The sequence below is a fragment of the Coturnix japonica genome, chromosome Z, assembly GCF_054131305.1.
Source record: "Coturnix japonica strain WE chromosome Z, WE-NBRP24, whole genome shotgun sequence".
In the NCBI taxonomy this organism is placed as follows: Eukaryota; Metazoa; Chordata; class Aves; order Galliformes; family Phasianidae; genus Coturnix; species Coturnix japonica.
The window spans coordinates 65,783,949-65,799,328 of NC_140702.1; the positions used below are offsets into that span (position 1 = coordinate 65,783,949).

Genomic DNA, 15,380 nt, shown 5'->3' on the forward strand with positions numbered 1-15,380 from the left:
ACAACTGCCCTGCAATGAGCAGAGACACCCACAGCTCCATCAGATGCTCAGAGCCCCCATCCTGATCCCTCCATCGATGGGGCAGCCACTATAAATCCAATATAAATCCCAGAGCATTACTCTGGGAGCAACCTCCAGGGCCTTGCAGAAACTAAGAATTTAGAGGTGAAGGAGAAGGATCTGGCATAGGGATGTAAATGGTTAAATGGACCAACCCAATCCAGGAGGCTGGAATGGGGAAAATCACTGGGTGTGAAAGGGCTCTTTGTCCCAGCAGGAAGGGACGCCCAGAGACTGAGTGCTGGGGACGCACCCTGATAGGAAGTCTGGGCAGGCTTGTTTGCAGGACAAGGTGCTGCTCACAGGGAAAGAAAGGCTGTGGTCTTGACTTGTTCTTTTACAGAAAGACAAATCCATTTCAGTAAGGTGCTTTTACCAAATGCCAATTCAGCACAGTGAGGAAGCAAGGCAGACCCAAAGAGAAACTCCAGCCCTTACACAGGACAGGCTTTGCCAGGAGAGCAATGTCCTTCTCTTCCAGCACATCCTGGGGTGCCACAACCCAGTCGGGAGCAAGACTCAAGGCAGGGAATGGAGAGCCCCTGTGTGATGGAAGCCTTTTGCTACATTGCCAAATGCAGTTCAGAGTTGCAAATACGATTTGGGGAACAGGAGGAGGGCAGGAGTCCAGCAGCACCTGGGCAGGAAAGAGCTGATATCTCCACCTTACTTTCCTGAGCCAGGAGGTGCAGCAAATAAAGGAAAGTGGGAAGGAAAGTTTTCCCTGTTGCTCACTGGGTTGATGGCTCAGCTCAGCAAGGGGTTAGCGTGAATTATGCTTCCTGGCCACATAAGGCTATGCTGTCAAAGGGATATCCGCCGAGCAGCCTGGGACAGCTAGGCTCCATGCAAACCACAGGGGGGCTCAAAGCAGAGGGCGGGACTGGATGATGGCTTTGGGCATCCCCAGGGAGCCCACCCCCTTTTGGTGACAGCGATGAGATACATCCTGCTGCTCTTCTCTTTGTGTTGGAGAGATTACAACAGAGTGGGAGGAAACAGTTCCTGAGCACGCTGGGAGCTGGTTGCCTGCGGTATTAATACTTGCTAGTTTATATTTTGCTGTACCTTAGGCAAGCGTTCAGCATCTGGTGGTAGAAAATGTGAGTGGTACGGCTAACTATGGAGCTGGGTAAGGCACCAGAAGGTAGTCGTGTGTGTACGTGTGTAGTCATGCAACTGTACATGTGCCCATGTGGCACTGTTTGCATGGGCCATGAAGCAGAGTCAATGGAGAAGTCCTGTGGCTTCTCCAGGTGCCAGGCAGATAATGTACTGGCAGCAGAAGGGGACCGGCTGGTGACATATCTCTGTCACTGTGTGCTTGAGGAGATGCTAAGTTTGGGTTGCCCTTGAGACTGAGGTTTCCTGTGTGTTCCAAGGAACTGCTATCATTCCCACCCAAACCACTGCTCCTTCCACACCACGAGGCCCTTGCAGAGGTCCCAGTGCCCATTCCCACTCGCAAGGACCACGCACACCCATCCTTCTTGTTAAATTGCTTTAATATTTGGACATGAAGACAGGACAAAGCCTTTCAGGCTGTGCACAGACAAGACGCCCCCGAGCCATGGTGTAAGGCTGCAGGGTTTCCCTTCTCAATGGATGTGTGTATTTGGCCAATATGCAGTTTCAGCTGGTGACGTCCTGAGCGTGCCAGTGGGGTGCACGTGTAGGGTAGGGAAGGGGGATAAGGGATCCCCAGGCAGCTCAGAGGTTGTTCAGCTCTAGCAAGGTCTGGTCCAGGACCTGGTGTATCCCCACATTCTCCTCTTTGGCACTGGCCAGACTCTCTGTGAACACAAGGGACACCCAACCACACAGCAAGATGCACACACACAGAACAAGCATAACCAGGCACAGCCGGACCCACGCACACCATGCCAAGCACAGACACACGCACACAGACAGACATCTCAGTGAGGTGCCAGCAGGGATGTGCCCAGACCCTCTGGGACCCCCAGGGACAGGTGGTCCCTGCTCTTTGTCTTCTCCCTCCTCCCACAGTGCCCTGTTGCCCATGGACAGCCCCTCTGTGGCATGAGGACTGCTGGCAGGTACTGCTCCAGCCAGTCATCGTCACATCCCCATCTCCCCAACCTGCCATCACCACCAGCTACAATAGACACGTGCACAAACCCTTGGCTGCAAAAGAGGAGAGCCAGCGCCTGCTGCACGAGCCATGTGCTCTGTGAAGAAGAGGAGTGAGACAGCAGCCCAGGAAGGCGGGCGGAGAAGACAGCAGAGAAGGAGCAGAGCTAACGAGGCTGCAGGGATGAGCTCACTGCTGGGGCAGCCTCCTTCAGAGCTCGCTTGCAGATGGTATCCTCTTTCTGTGAGAGACAGGGATGGGACAAGAGTTCTGCCCACTCTGCTGCAAGGGCATTCTGCTGTGAAGGCATCCCCCTGCTCAGTTTGGGGTGACCAGAGGGATGGGAAAGAGCTGACTGCCTGGGGAGGGAGAGGAAGGCAGCTACAGAAGGCACCGTGTCCCTCCCCAGTGGGATCAGGCTGATGCCAGGGGACAGCCACCATCTCATGGACATTCTGGGACATGGCAAAAGTTCTCATCCCTCCCCCAAGAAAATCCCATCTGCTCCACAGGGCCTCCCTGTACCACCAAGCAGGGCAGTTACTCAAATGGGGGAGTGGGCAGGGCTTGCAACCTCAAGCCAGCCTAACCAGCCTAATCAAAATGGGGTGGGAAACAGCTGGGGCTGGGGGCATCCCAGGGGCATCCCAGGGGCTGGGGCAGGAGCTGTGGCAGCTCAGTTGTTAAGTTCTGTAAGGATGACCCGCAGCTCGTTAGTGAGAACGCGGTTTTTCTCAGCCTCCTGCCGGGAGCGCTCTAGAGAAAACGGAGACATCAGTGCAGCAGTGGGAAAAGAAAGAGAAAGGAGAGTTAGAAAAGGGACAGTGCTGCCCATCAGAGCTTTCACTGGGCACCTCATGGCTACCTGGGGGGCAGCAGGGAAAGCAGGAGGAAAAGTCAGCCAGTCGTAGGGCTGCTGGTCCATCAGTTCCGTGGCAGGGCTGTGGGGTAGGGTGGAATGCTCAGGGAGGACTGGGGACATGCTTAGGGCCAGAAATCATCACTGAAGGGTACGGACAGCCCCTGTGGCCAGGGAGGGTGATGGAGGACAGATGCCAGTGCTGAGAGGATGTTGTGATATCTGGGAGTGCAGATGGGGAATGGACAGACCAGGTCTAGCCCTATGAATTTAGATTAAAGGCATCACAGAGGAGATCCAGAAGGTGGCACAAAATGAGGAAAGCTGTGTCCGAGAGCCAGGGGTGGTGGGAACAGCCCTAAGCACATGGCAGCACAGCCACAGCTGTGCTGGAGTCCCTGAGATCACCCCTGGCTGCCGGCACCTGCATGAGACAGCAGGATATGAAGGATGAGCGTGGAGAACCAGAGCAGCATGAAGAAAACAAAGGAGAAACCAAGGAGAGAAAACGCTTTATTGAGACCAACTCAGTAACCCAGAGGGACAGAACAGAAAAGAAAAAGTCATGAAATGCAAAATGCAAACTGAAAAGCAATGTGCAAAGGACAGAGGCAAGGCAGGGAGGGGAGCGTGGGTGGTGGGGGTGTCTGCCTGGGGCCAGGACCACCCCCCTCCACCCCATGTACCCCCTGGCATGCAGCACCAGGATGGCTGTGCTGGAGGGATATGGAGTCCCTAGTGCTTGTGCTGCTGGGGGGAAATGTGGGGCACAAAGCCCCTGGGCATAGCTCCATCCTCCCACATCCCCGTGGGGTGTGGGGTCCTGGGGATGCACCCCTTCCCCTTAAATACCCCATAGCGCCTACACCTCATCTTGTGGGAACACAGAATTATAGAATCACAGCATGGCTTGGGTTGGAAGAGATCTTAAAGAAGAGGGTTGGAAGAGACCCTGCTTGTGGGCAGGGCTGGCACCTGCTATGAACACCCCAGGCCGACTCCTGTTGACCAGCAGCCGTGGGCCAGGAAGGACAGAAAGGAGACAGAGTAGGGACAGAGAGGGCAGGAGAAATGGGGAGGGTGCCGGGCAGGCAAAATGGCCAAGCTGGGGGGAGGAAGGCAGGCAGGGGGTGCGGTGCTGGTGCCCAGTGCGGGGTTCAGAGGGAGGTGATGTCATTAAGCGCATTGTCCAGCTCCTCACTGATGGCTTTGTACTTCATCTTCTGTGCATACACTTCATCTGCAGGTGGGGGGTGTGAGGGGCAGGCGGTGGAGCAGGGAGGGAGCGAGTGGCAGAGAGAGAGAGAGTGGCGGTGAGCAGGAGGCAAGGGTGGTGGGAGCGTGCAGGTACAGCACTGGGCACAGACAGTGTGGATGAGGCCATATTTCCCATCTAGGACACCAGCACACACAGTGCATCCTAACCTCCCCCCTCCCATCATCTGTGCCCACCCCTGGCATGAGGACCCCATCCCCACCTGCCCATGAAAGAGGGACACAGGGCAGTGAGGACTTTTTACCTTCCAAGTCATCAATGGTTTTCTCCAGCTTTGCCACAGACCGCTCAGCAAACTCCGCCCTGGTCTCAGCCTGCAGGAGCACAGGAAGGACAGTGAGTGTGATGGGAATGCCCCTAAGTCCACACCTCAAACATGCTCTGCACCTCAAAACCACCCCAACTGCTGCACCTGGGCTGGTGAGCATCTCAATTTGCCTCCAAGGCAGAGGAGTGAGATGTTATTTTACTGCTGCCAGTGCATGTCCTGGGAGCAGAACATCATACACCCATAGAGACCCTATCTGAGAGCCTTACCTCCTTCAGTTTCTCCCCTAGAAGCTTGATTTCCTCCTCGTACTTGTCCTCCTTGGTGGAATACTGCAGGGACAGAGAGGTGCACCGTTAGCCCCAGAAGACACCTTCAGTTCTTCACCCCGGTGAAGGACCCTGCTCCCCTCAACCCTACAAGCTCTGCCCAGCCCCAGCAGCCCTACCAGGTCATACCTTGTCAGCCTGGGCCTCCAGAGACTTCAAGTTGTTGGTGACAATTTTCAGCTCCTCCTCTAGGTCACCACATTTACTACATCCCAAGCAGGGGCCACCAGGCAGGGGAGGGGGTGAGGAAGGGGAGAAGGGAGGAGCAGAAGGAGCACAGGGAAGGAGGAAAGAAGGAGAGAGAACAAGTTGAGCAAGGAGAAAACTCAGAGTGGAGGAGCAGCAGAGTCACTGGGCACGTATCACTTCCTTGCATGTCACTGCTGTACTCCTGCATCCCTCTACAGAGGAGGAGACTGAGCATGGAAGAGCATGAACTGCCCATGGAGAGACAGGCAAAGTGAGGGCTGTGGCAGCAGTGCAGAGAGAAGAGGCTGGTGTGGCTCAAGAGACAGCTATAGAGAGAGGGGGGCTGCTGCACCTTGCCCCACGCCCCTGCCCCAGTACCTCTTCCTCTGAGGCAATGAGGGATTTGAGACTCTGGTCCATGGTCCGCAGCTCCTCCTCCAGCTGTCTCACTCGGCTGGGGTGGAAAAGGGGCACCCACGGAGGGTGCCAGCAGAGAGCAGGTCAAGGATGTGCCAGGGACCAACATCCCTCCTCCCTCCTCCCACCTGCTGGGTGGCTGGAATGAAGTTCCCCATCCCCACGTGGACACAGACATGTCCGCAGCTCCCATGGGTAAGGGAATGGGGCAGAGGTGAAATGGGAGCCTCGTGTGCCTGGAACCCTGCTCACCTCTCCGCCACCTCTGCCCGCTCCTCCGAGCGCTCCAGCTCTCCCTCAAGAACCACCAGCTTGCGGGCCACCTGTTGGGGATATCCAAAGGAACATGTCAGGTTGGATATTAGGAAAAATGCCTTCTCAGAGTGGTGATGCATTGGCACAGGCTGCCCAGGGAGGTGGTGGAGTCACCATCCCTGGAGGTGTTCAAAAGCCACAGAGATGTGCTACTGAGGGACATGGGTTTGCGGGCATGGTGGGAATGGGTTGGGGTTGGACTGGATGATCTTAGAGGTTTACTCCAAACTTCATGATTCTATGAGTCTGTGTCAGACGCAGGCTAGGAAGTAGGGTGGCAGAGCTGCACTGCTCCTGATGGCACCAGGGATCGGGGGACACAGGTGGTGGCACACACCTCCTCATATTTGCGGTCAGCCTCTTCCGCTATGTGCTTGGCTTCCTTCAGCTGCATTTCCTGGAGTTCCATTTTCTCCTCATCCTTCATGGCCCTGTTCTCAATGACCTTCATGCCTCTGAGGAAAGCCAGAACAAGAAGGTTAGGAAGAGTTTATTCATGGAGAGGGTGGCAAAGGATTGGGCTGCCCAGGGAGGTTGGTGGAGTCACCATCCCTGGAGGTGTTTAAGAGACTCCTGCCTGCCCACTATACTCTGATCTGTCCATCCTCTCGCTCCAGAGACACACAATATATTGCCCAGGGACACAGGCACCCTGTGCAGTAGGGTCACATCAGCAGTACCCTGGGGATGCATAGCTGAAGCAGCAGAGATGTCCCATGGCAACCCAGCAGACGTGTCTCTCAGCCAGGCAGGTCCAACTGGTCTTTGCCAATGGAGGCAAATGGCCAGCTGCAAATTGTTCATTGCCAACTGCCCAGAAGGCAGTGACATGTCTGCCCTCGCGTGCCTGGCTTCTGCCCAGGAAATGTGTGTGCTGAAAGCAGGTACTTAACCAGAGAGTGAGCAATGCCCCACGCGTGCTCTGCAGCCCTCTTCAAGATGTTGCTGCTTCGTTCCCAAAGGCCAACGTCAGCTCCTGGGCTACTGCTCAACCCTCAAGTGGAGGAGGAAGCTCTGGGGCACAAAACCAGTTCTGAGAACCCGCTGGCTCCAGGCACAGCTTAATAATTTGTATGGGCATCAGATCAAATTGCTAAGGACTTAATGGGTCCCCTGGAAATTTCAAAGCGTGCCAAGAATCCCTGTAGCAAAGGGGGCTGTGTTGTGCTCCCTCCTTACAGAAAAAACAATGCAAATCCCCATTGGGTCAACTCAAGGGGTCCCCAAGCTCTGCTGCAAAGCCAAGGGGCTGTCTGCTAGTATGGGCAACTCAAAGCCACCCCCTGTTGTCTGCCAACCCCTTCCCACCCCCATATCACACCTCTCGCTCTCATCTGCCGCCTTCTCAGCCTCTTCCAGCTTCTGCAGGGCGGTGGCCAGGCGCTCCTGGGCACGGTCCAGCTCCTCCTCCACCAGCTGGATGCGGCGGTTCAGAGAAGCCACCTCAGCCTCAGCCTGTGGAGCAGAAACCTCTTGGTCACCACATGACACACAGACATGTATATAGCACTGTCAGGAGTTATTTTAGCTGGGACACCCCTTTGCACCATGCAGCAATCACTTCTGACCTGCTCTGACGCTTTGCAGCATGCGCCCCATCACCTCTCCATAATGACATGGGGATCCTGCATAGCTAACGCTGTGTATGATGCCAGCTGCTCCTTAGCATGTGTGCACAGCCCCCACACTGAATCCTTAACCTCCCAGCACAGGAGATGGAAGAGGTGTGCTCAGCGGGTCCTTAAGGCTGTGCCTTCCTCAGGCCAGCACTGGAGTTTTGCAGAGCAGTGAGTAAAGGAGGAGGAATGCCCTGTGCTGATCTGCTCCCGAAAAGAAGATGGGAGCCACTTGTGGATTTCCTGTTTACGGAGGCGGTGGTGCAAACCGGCCCCATAGAGCCGAGCCCCCTCTTGGGGCCGCCCAGAGTCCCCCTGCTCTGTGCTGCCGACTCGCACAGCCCGGCCGCGGGGCGATGGAGCGAGTCGCCCTCGGACACATGGAGTACAGCCAGCATCGCACCGCCAGGGCTTGCGGGAGCGGGGCCCCCCGCGTTCCCATGCTCCCCGTGCGCCGACGGGGCGGGCAGCCAGAGCCGGCCGGGAGCGGTGGCCCTGGCCCCCCGCCAGCTCCCGGCCGCCTGGCCCCGTTCTCTTTCCATTCACTAAGGCTTCCCCGCTCCATCACAGCCGGGAAACGCTGCCTCAGCAGCTCCCGACTCCACTCCGCGGCTGGGAGAGAAAAAATACCGAAACGCAAAGGGATGGGCTGCGGTGGGAGCGTCCCGCTTCACCGCCGCTACGTGAGGCAGAGCCAGAGGGGATGCCCGAAACACAGGTCCCGTCAGATGCTCGGCGTCACCCCTGAGTGAGCTTTTTCCCGGGGAATGACCCCCCGAAATGGGTCAGAGCTGCCGGGAACATGAGCTGCTGAGCGGGGAACCCGATCTGCGGCTGCAGGAAGGGGCCGCTTCCTCTGCCCGCGACAACGGCGAGGGTACCGCGCCCAGCTCTGCCGGCCCCGATAGCAGGAGGATGCGGGAGCCGGGGGAGGGCAGCGGAAAGAGAGAGACAAAAAACCGCCCAACAACAACAGCACAAAGCCGAGCCGGGAACGACCCGCAGCCTGGAAAAGCCACAGAGCGGAAATACTGGCCTGTGGCAGCGCTCAGGGATGGTTTGTCCCTACGATGGAGCTCAGAGAGCTCTGCGGCCGCTCCCGAACCTGCCATCAGCCTCTCGGGCGTGGGGGAGCTCGGCAGCGATGTGGGGCCGTTCCCAAACCGAGAGCTGCTGCCGAGCATCCCCGCAGCCCCCGCCCCGCACCCTCGGGGGGGGCTCACCGGAGCCCACCGGGACGCGCGGCCCCGCAGCCCGACCGTGCCCCTCGCTCCCCGGTGCGCGGCCCTAAGGAGCGGAGCCGCCCCATGTCTGGGGGTCGCGGGGTGCCCCCAGGAGCCTTACCCGCTCCCGGGCCTGCCGCTCGGCATCGGCCTCCCGCTGCAGGTGCTCGGCGCGTTCCTCCGCCTCGTCGGCCACCTGCTGCAGGCTCTGGATCTTCTTCTTGACGGCGTCGATGGAGCTGATGCCGGCCATGGCCGTGAGGCCGGCGAGGAGCGCAGCGAGGCCGCTCCGTTTAGCCCTTTGTGGGATCCGCCTGGCTCGGGCAGGAAGCGCTCAGGCGGCGGCCGCTCCCGCCCTGCCTCCATCCCTTCCTGCTCCTCCTCCTCCTCCTCCTCCTGCCGCACACCGATCCGCTCCCAACGCTGCGCGCACGTCGACCCCCGATAAGTCGCGTGCCCCCGCAGCATTAGGGATGCAGCCTCCCCAAAGCGGGGCACAGAGTGCCCCCCGCAGCCCCAGCGGGCAGAGGGGAAGGAGCTCGGAGTGCTTATTTTCCTGGGAGGAAAAGGGGCTGCAGAGGCTGTGAGCCCCTCTGTGTAGAGTGTATCCAGGGGTGCTCCCCAGAATCCTCACATATCTGCTGCAGGGACGGGGGGCACTGACTTTTGTCCTAAGGTGAGGCAATGAGAAGGATGGGGATGCTCTTGGGCATCCCCTGAATACAGCTCCAGGCCACACAAAGAACCCCAGGGCCGATGCCCCAGGTTACAGATGTGTCTAGCTCTGCATCCCGGCCGCAGCACATGCTTGGGTCCATCCAAAGGACAAGGTGTGGAGGCATTCAATCCCCCCTTAAGGACCTCTGTCAGCTGCCGGGCAGCCCCAGCTGCACTTCATGCCCACCTCCAGCGATGCCATTTCCCAGTATCTGGGACTTTCCTTGAGGGGCAGCATCTGGCCATGCTCCCACAGCACTGCGTCCCAAACCGGATGGCAGCGGTGTGGCAGCACATGGCTTTGGGCTTGGCCCTAGTCCCAGCCTCATGCTTGGGCGCGGAGCAGCTCACAGGGTGCAGGGTAGAAGGGAAGTCTCAAGAGTGAAGAGGCAATGGGAGCAGGCTGTGGGGCAGGCACCCTGGTCCCATATCGGCCGGAGCAGGGTGCCTCCTGCTCTGGCCCCACCCAGGGATGCAGTCACTTCCCAGCAGCGCCCGTTCCCTCCCACCGGCTCGGGGAATCGCCAAATAAGAGCAAAGTCTCAGCTTGGGAGAGAGCCGGGGCGGGAACTTGGGTGAAGCCTGTGGGATCGTGGCCTGGGATCATGGCCTGGGAACGTCAGAATGTGCGCATCCCCCTGCTCGCAGTTAGTTGGCTGGGACAGGCCAGTGGCCAGGGACAATACAGGGCTGCAGGGGGCCATACCTTGCTCAGACCACCACAAAGAACCCACTGGATGTCCCTTGTGGGGACAAAGAGGGAATGGGGTCGCAGTGACCACGCTCAGCACTGCCAGCACACTGAGATTCAGTGGCTGCAGGAGCAGCCCATCCCCAAGCTCTGTGCCTGGAGCCTGCACCCAGCTCGCCCCATCCCTGCTCAGAGCAGCACGGAACTCCACACAGCACAGTCGCCCTCTGGACAGGATAAACAGGCCCTTCCAGAGAATTCCCAGTGCTCTGACAGCTTGGTGTCTAACTCTGGGCAGCCCTAATGGTTGGCAACCAATGCCAGAACCTTCCTCAGGACAAATTTCTAAGCCCTCCCCACAAGATGCAGCCTGGCACTGTGGCCATTGGCGTCCAATGAGGCTCACTGCCTGCTCTGCCTGCATCTCTGACCCTGTTCCACTGTAGGCTGGGGGTCCCACTGGGGGCTACGGGCCCCTCCAAGGACTTCACTGCCGTTGTCTGTCCTCATCTGCTCTCCCCTGTCCTTGGCGGCCACCTTGGACTTTTGACATATCTCCCCCATTTAGCTCCGTAAACCCGCCAGGATGGCATTTTTGTTCTCAATCCTAAAAAGCCTGGCCATGCCCCTGCTGGCCGTGCTCCAGACAGCTCCCCTGTATCTTCTCCTCCAATTTCCAGGGTTGGTTTTCATCAGAGAAGGACTGGCTATCAAAAGGAGCATTTATTTATAGGGTGTCAAATACCCCGTGTGGCACTGCGGGTTGTTATACCCAGCTCCTGAGCGAGCTCACGCCACGCACAGCTGTTCCGCCCTTCATCCCAGCCAGGCGCAAGCCAATTTCAACACCTTCCTAACATCTCCCCACCGGGATCCATTTCCCAGGAGTAGCATCAGTCATGGTCCTAAATAAAACTCTTCCCAGCCTTACCCTTCCCAGGGTACAGGGTGGCACGTTGGACCCCTAAAGGGCCATCCCCATGCTCCCTGAGCATCCTTCCCAAACAGTGCTCAGTGCGGGCAGGAGCTTTTCCTATTTCTCAGTTTCTTTTCCCATTTCTTTCTAACACATTTTAGCAGTTATTACGAAGTTTTCCCTATGTGCGCATGTGGGCACAGTGGGGATGCTCATCCCTATAGGGTGCTGTATATCCTGGCTATAGTGATGCCCTGATATCCTGGCACCCACATGGCACCCATAGCCAGATTGGGTCTGACACCCTTCCCACCAATGCTGACCATATAAGGTTCCCCTCTTCCCTCACCCCCCCTACCCCCCCTCCCCTGCTGGGGTCCAGTGCCTGCACAGGGGAGGGGTTGCCTACGTACGTCCGTGGCTTTCTTCTCCGCCTGTTCCAGCTTCTCCTGGGCCTCCTTGACAGATTCAGAGTATTTCTCCACCTCATCTTCTGTGCCCTTCAGCTTCTTCTGCAGGCCCTGCTGCTCCTCCTCAAGCTGGGGAAAAATAGAACATGGGTGTAATGGTTGGTCACCCTGGAGCACCCACCCACCCAAACCATCCTCACTCTGTGGTGACCACAGTCCATTCTGGGGCCCCAGGACCTTGGGGAACCCCATGTCCCCAGGGATAGGGAAAGGAGAGATCCTGACCTGGAGACACAGCTGTGCGGCACCAGGAAGGTCCCTGTCCTTGTGGCTGTGGTGGGAGTGTGTTTTCCCCCAGGGTGTCACATGCGGAGGGGTAGGGAGGTGGCAATAGGGACTCCCAGCAAGATACAGTGAGTTTGGGGATACTGAGGTTGGAAACAACAGGCACTGGTCCCCATGGTTGGGCGGCCCTAGATTGGAGACCCCTAAGGCTGGACATCCAGCAAGACACCCCCAGAATATCGCAGAGGTTAGAAACTCCTGAATTGTGGGTCCATGGGGTAGGACATCCAGCAGGACAAGGTCCCCAAGGTTGGACACCCCTAAGATAGGGGGTCCCCACGTTGGACACCCACTAGAACAAGGGCCCTAGGGCTGGACATCTCTAAACTACAGGTCCTCAAGGGTTGTACACCCCTATATTGGGGGCCACCAAGATTGAACACCCAGAGAAGCTCGACCCTCAGGACCAGATCCCTCTGGGGCTGGGATTCCCGGAACTTTTGTTGGGGGAAGGCTACGGGACACTCACCTGCTTGCAGCGATCCTCCGCCTGCTTCTTATCAGCCTCCGCCTGCTCGGCACGGTCTATGGCGTTCTCCTTGTCCAGTTTGAGCATCTGCATCTTCTTCTTGATGGCCTCCATGGTGGCGGTGGGGCGGCGGCGGCGGTGGAGCGCGAGGAGGAGGTGGGGAGCGGAGCACCGGGGGCGGCAGCAGCACCGGCACTGCGCCCCCCGCCCCGCAGCGCCGCCTAAGAGCCGGGGAGGGGCCGCGCCGGGAGGGAGGGGGCCGCCCCGGGACCTCCCCCGCCGCCCGCCAGCACCTTTTAGGGACAGACTTCTCCGCCGTCCGAGGCACCGAGGGGGACGGGGGGGTCGGCACCCGGCGGGCAGCCCCGGCACCTGGCACCGAAGGGGCACCGGGAGAGGGGCGTAGCGGTGACACTGTGCTGGGGACACCAGGGGCTCTGCCGTGGGGGTGCCGTGGTGGAGCGGTGCTGCGGACAGGGTGACACCGCACTGGGGACGCCGCGAGAGGTCTGGGTGAGGGGACACTGTACGGAGGGCTCTCCTGGAGGCAATTCCGGAGACACTGGGCTTGGGGACACCCCGCTTTTATCCCTGAGCCGTTATTGTCACCTGGGGACACGGCTCGTTGGCTCGCCGGTGTCAGTGACTCACCTCTGTCCGCAGCTCCGAACCTGAACGGGGGGACAACCTACACCTTGTCACTGTGCCCTGGGGAAGGGGGACCCTCAGGGCTGGCACTGCTCTTGGGGGCACCCACGGCAGTCCTGGGGTCCTGCTGGTGCTGCAGTGGCACTTGGACACCCACGAGCTGTGACACCCTGGGGACACCCCATAGGCCAGCACTGCTCTCTGGGGCACTCCATCAGCTCTGAAAGGAACGGGAGATACCCAGGATCATCATGATACTGCTGTGCCTCAGGGTCCCCTGCATTGTTTGTATCTGTGTCCCCAGCAGGACACCACTCTTCTGGCACTGCAGCCCCCAATGCAGCCCCATAACCATAGTATGGGAGTCCCACCAGCCTGGCACAGCTGGAGATTGGGGCCATGGCTCTAAGCCCAATGTGGCACCCCTTTCCCAGGGCCAGCAGTGGGCACAGGGATGCTCTATGGAGGTGACCACAGTGAGACCCCCCTGTGCAATGCAGGCTCCTCTTGGCATAGCCGCCCCAGGACCCTCCTCCACACCGCCCCAGTGTCCTCTGCGCAAGGCCTGGCAGCAAAACAACGGAAAAATCCTCCAGGACTGGAGGGAGCCAAACACTGACTCCCCCGTCCCATCCCATTGCTGCATCACAGCACCAGCGCTGCCCCGTGATTAAACCACCCCAGGGCCATCATCCCCAGCAGGAGGGTACCTTCAATGGGACAGCATTGCTGGGTGACTCAGGGCACGCAGGCTGCCTTGCTCCTTCTTTCTTCTCAAAATAAACTGTATTCCACAGGCAAAAAAAAAAAAAAAAAAAAAAAAAGCAAACCCTTCTGATCCCAGCTCCTCCAAAAATACCCCATGCTTGAATACCGCTCGTAAATGCTTCTGGTGCATTCCCAGCTGCAGGGTGAGCTGGAGGATGGGGGGGTTGGAGAGGATGGGGTGGGATGGGATGGATGAGGTTAGGGGCTGTATGAGCTCCCAGCCTGTCGCTTTGCAGCCACATCCAGCAATGGGGCGTGCACCCAACTTTTGGCACAGGGGCACAGTGAGAGTGGTTGGAGGTGAGAGCTGGAGAAAAATGGCTTTATAGGAGCAAGACAAAGATGGATGGATGGCTCTGTGGGAGATGCTTAAGCGCAGAGCAGCCCAATGGACTCAGAGGTGATGAGCACAGTGTGAGCAGCTGGGGGAGCTTCCTGCAAGCCCCCCAAGGGATGCAGTTCCCCCTCACCACACTCCTATTTTCCTCATGGCCACATCCCGCAGGGGCACCCTGTGGCATCCAGGCCCTCCTGTCCATGGCTTCGTCCTCAAAGCCAAAGTGCAGGAAAAGGGATTCTGTGATGGGTACTCTTCTCCAGTGCACTCCTGAGGATGGCACTTCCTTGGTTGTCACCTCTGCCCTGTCCCAGTGTTCCCCAATGATCCAGGCTACAGGTCCTCTGCCCACCCCAAATTTGGGGCCGTGGTGGGGCTGCTGGGCACCTTGTGATTGACATATCCCAAACACCACTTGTGCCTGCTAGAACCTGCATGCAAAAATAGCCCCTCCAATCCCAGCTGAAAGATTTACGGGGTCAGGGCTCCAGCCACGCTGAATGCTGCCCTGCGTCCCTCCAACGTGTATTTACAGCTGGCAACTGTGACCCACCCTTTGCCTGGGAGATGTAGCTGGGGGTCCCCACTGCTGAAGCCCCTGCCCTGGGCGGTGGAGCTGGGCCATGCCCATGTCTGGTACCTGGTGCTGGGTCAGGCAGTGCAGATTGTCAAGGGACAGCTGGCACGGCTGAGATTCCTGTGGGAGGCACAAATCCACCCTGGAGCTGGGCCATGGGACAGTGTCCCAAGGGGGACAGTGGCCCCTCTGCACCTCGACACCCCATGATGCTGCAGGACACTGCAGTGCTGTGGTGGATGGAGACCCCAAAGGCCAGCCCAAGGGACACAGCTGAGAACTGTAGAGTTGTGACATGCCTTGCAGTGCAGCTCAGCATCCAGGCTGCTTGTTGATGCTGGCCCTGCAGCATGGGTAGTTGGGGTGCAGGGAAAGAGGTATCCCCACTGCATCCCACTGCATCCCTCATGCCCCCAGGCTCAGCTGAGTGACGGGAAGGGGTGGCAGCAGGTGGGGAAGGGGCCACGCTGGGGCAGCCAGGGTGACTATTTCAAGGCCTGAGCTCAGCCCAGGCAGCCAGAGGGGCTCCAGCCGCATTCCTGACTGCTGCCCCACTGGGGGGGTCAATGCATAGGGGGTGCCCCACCTGCACCCCCTCCCACTGCCCTGCCTAGGGATATTTTTGGCTGCCTGCAGGAATGGGGCCAGGAGCGCAGAGCCTCAGGGGCAGGTGCTACACTGGAGCTCAGCCGGCCCCCAAATCCCCCTGCAACAAAATCCCCCCCTGCCCTGGGTAGCACCTGCGAAGCTGCCAACGGGGGTCTGGGCTGCCGGGTGCCGCTTTGGACATGCCTCAAATAGTTTCCGTGCTGTATAAGTGCTCGTGGCGCTTTCCCCCCACAAGGAGGGCTGGCAGCC

General features: G+C 58.7%; 1 protein-coding gene across 16 annotated transcripts; it reads right to left on the reverse strand.

Annotated features, from left to right (window-relative positions):
- Nucleotides 1-1,547: 1,547 nt before the first annotated feature.
- On the reverse strand, nt 1,548-12,389 carry TPM2 (tropomyosin 2). 16 transcript variants are annotated; one of them, XM_015848401.3, is made up of 9 exons: nt 12,193-12,389; nt 11,382-11,507; nt 7,127-7,260; nt 6,143-6,260; nt 5,743-5,813; nt 5,014-5,089; nt 4,825-4,887; nt 4,532-4,601; nt 1,548-1,853 (listed from the first exon to the last, which is right to left on the reverse strand). In XM_015848401.3, the coding sequence occupies exons 1-9, from the start codon at nt 12,304-12,306 to the stop codon at nt 1,771-1,773; spliced, it is 855 nt and encodes a 284-aa protein (XP_015703887.2). In that variant the 5' UTR covers nt 12,307-12,389; the 3' UTR covers nt 1,548-1,770. The 16 variants fall into 16 exon arrangements, with proteins under 16 accessions (XP_015703887.2, XP_015703889.2, XP_015703895.2 ...); XM_015848403.3 differs by having other exon boundaries at nt 1,548-2,908; XM_015848409.3 differs by having other exon boundaries at nt 1,548-4,251.
- Nucleotides 12,390-15,380: the final 2,991 nt, after the last annotated feature.

What these genes read in the sequence shown, in the direction of transcription:
- TPM2 (XM_032441345.2), bottom strand. Translation starts at nt 12,306, where the DNA reads ATGGAGGCCATCAAGAAGAAGATGCAGATGCTCAAACTGGACAAGGAG. An exon ending in CGGAGAAGAAAGCCACGGAC is followed by an intron (nt 7,261 to 11,381) that starts GTACGTAGGCAA and finishes TCTGCTCCACAG; the next exon opens with GCTGAGGCTGAGGTGGCTTC. An exon ending in AACCATTGATGACTTGGAAG is followed by an intron (nt 2,394 to 4,531) that starts GTAAAAAGTCCT and finishes TGTCTCTCACAG; the next exon opens with AAAGAGGATACCATCTGCAA.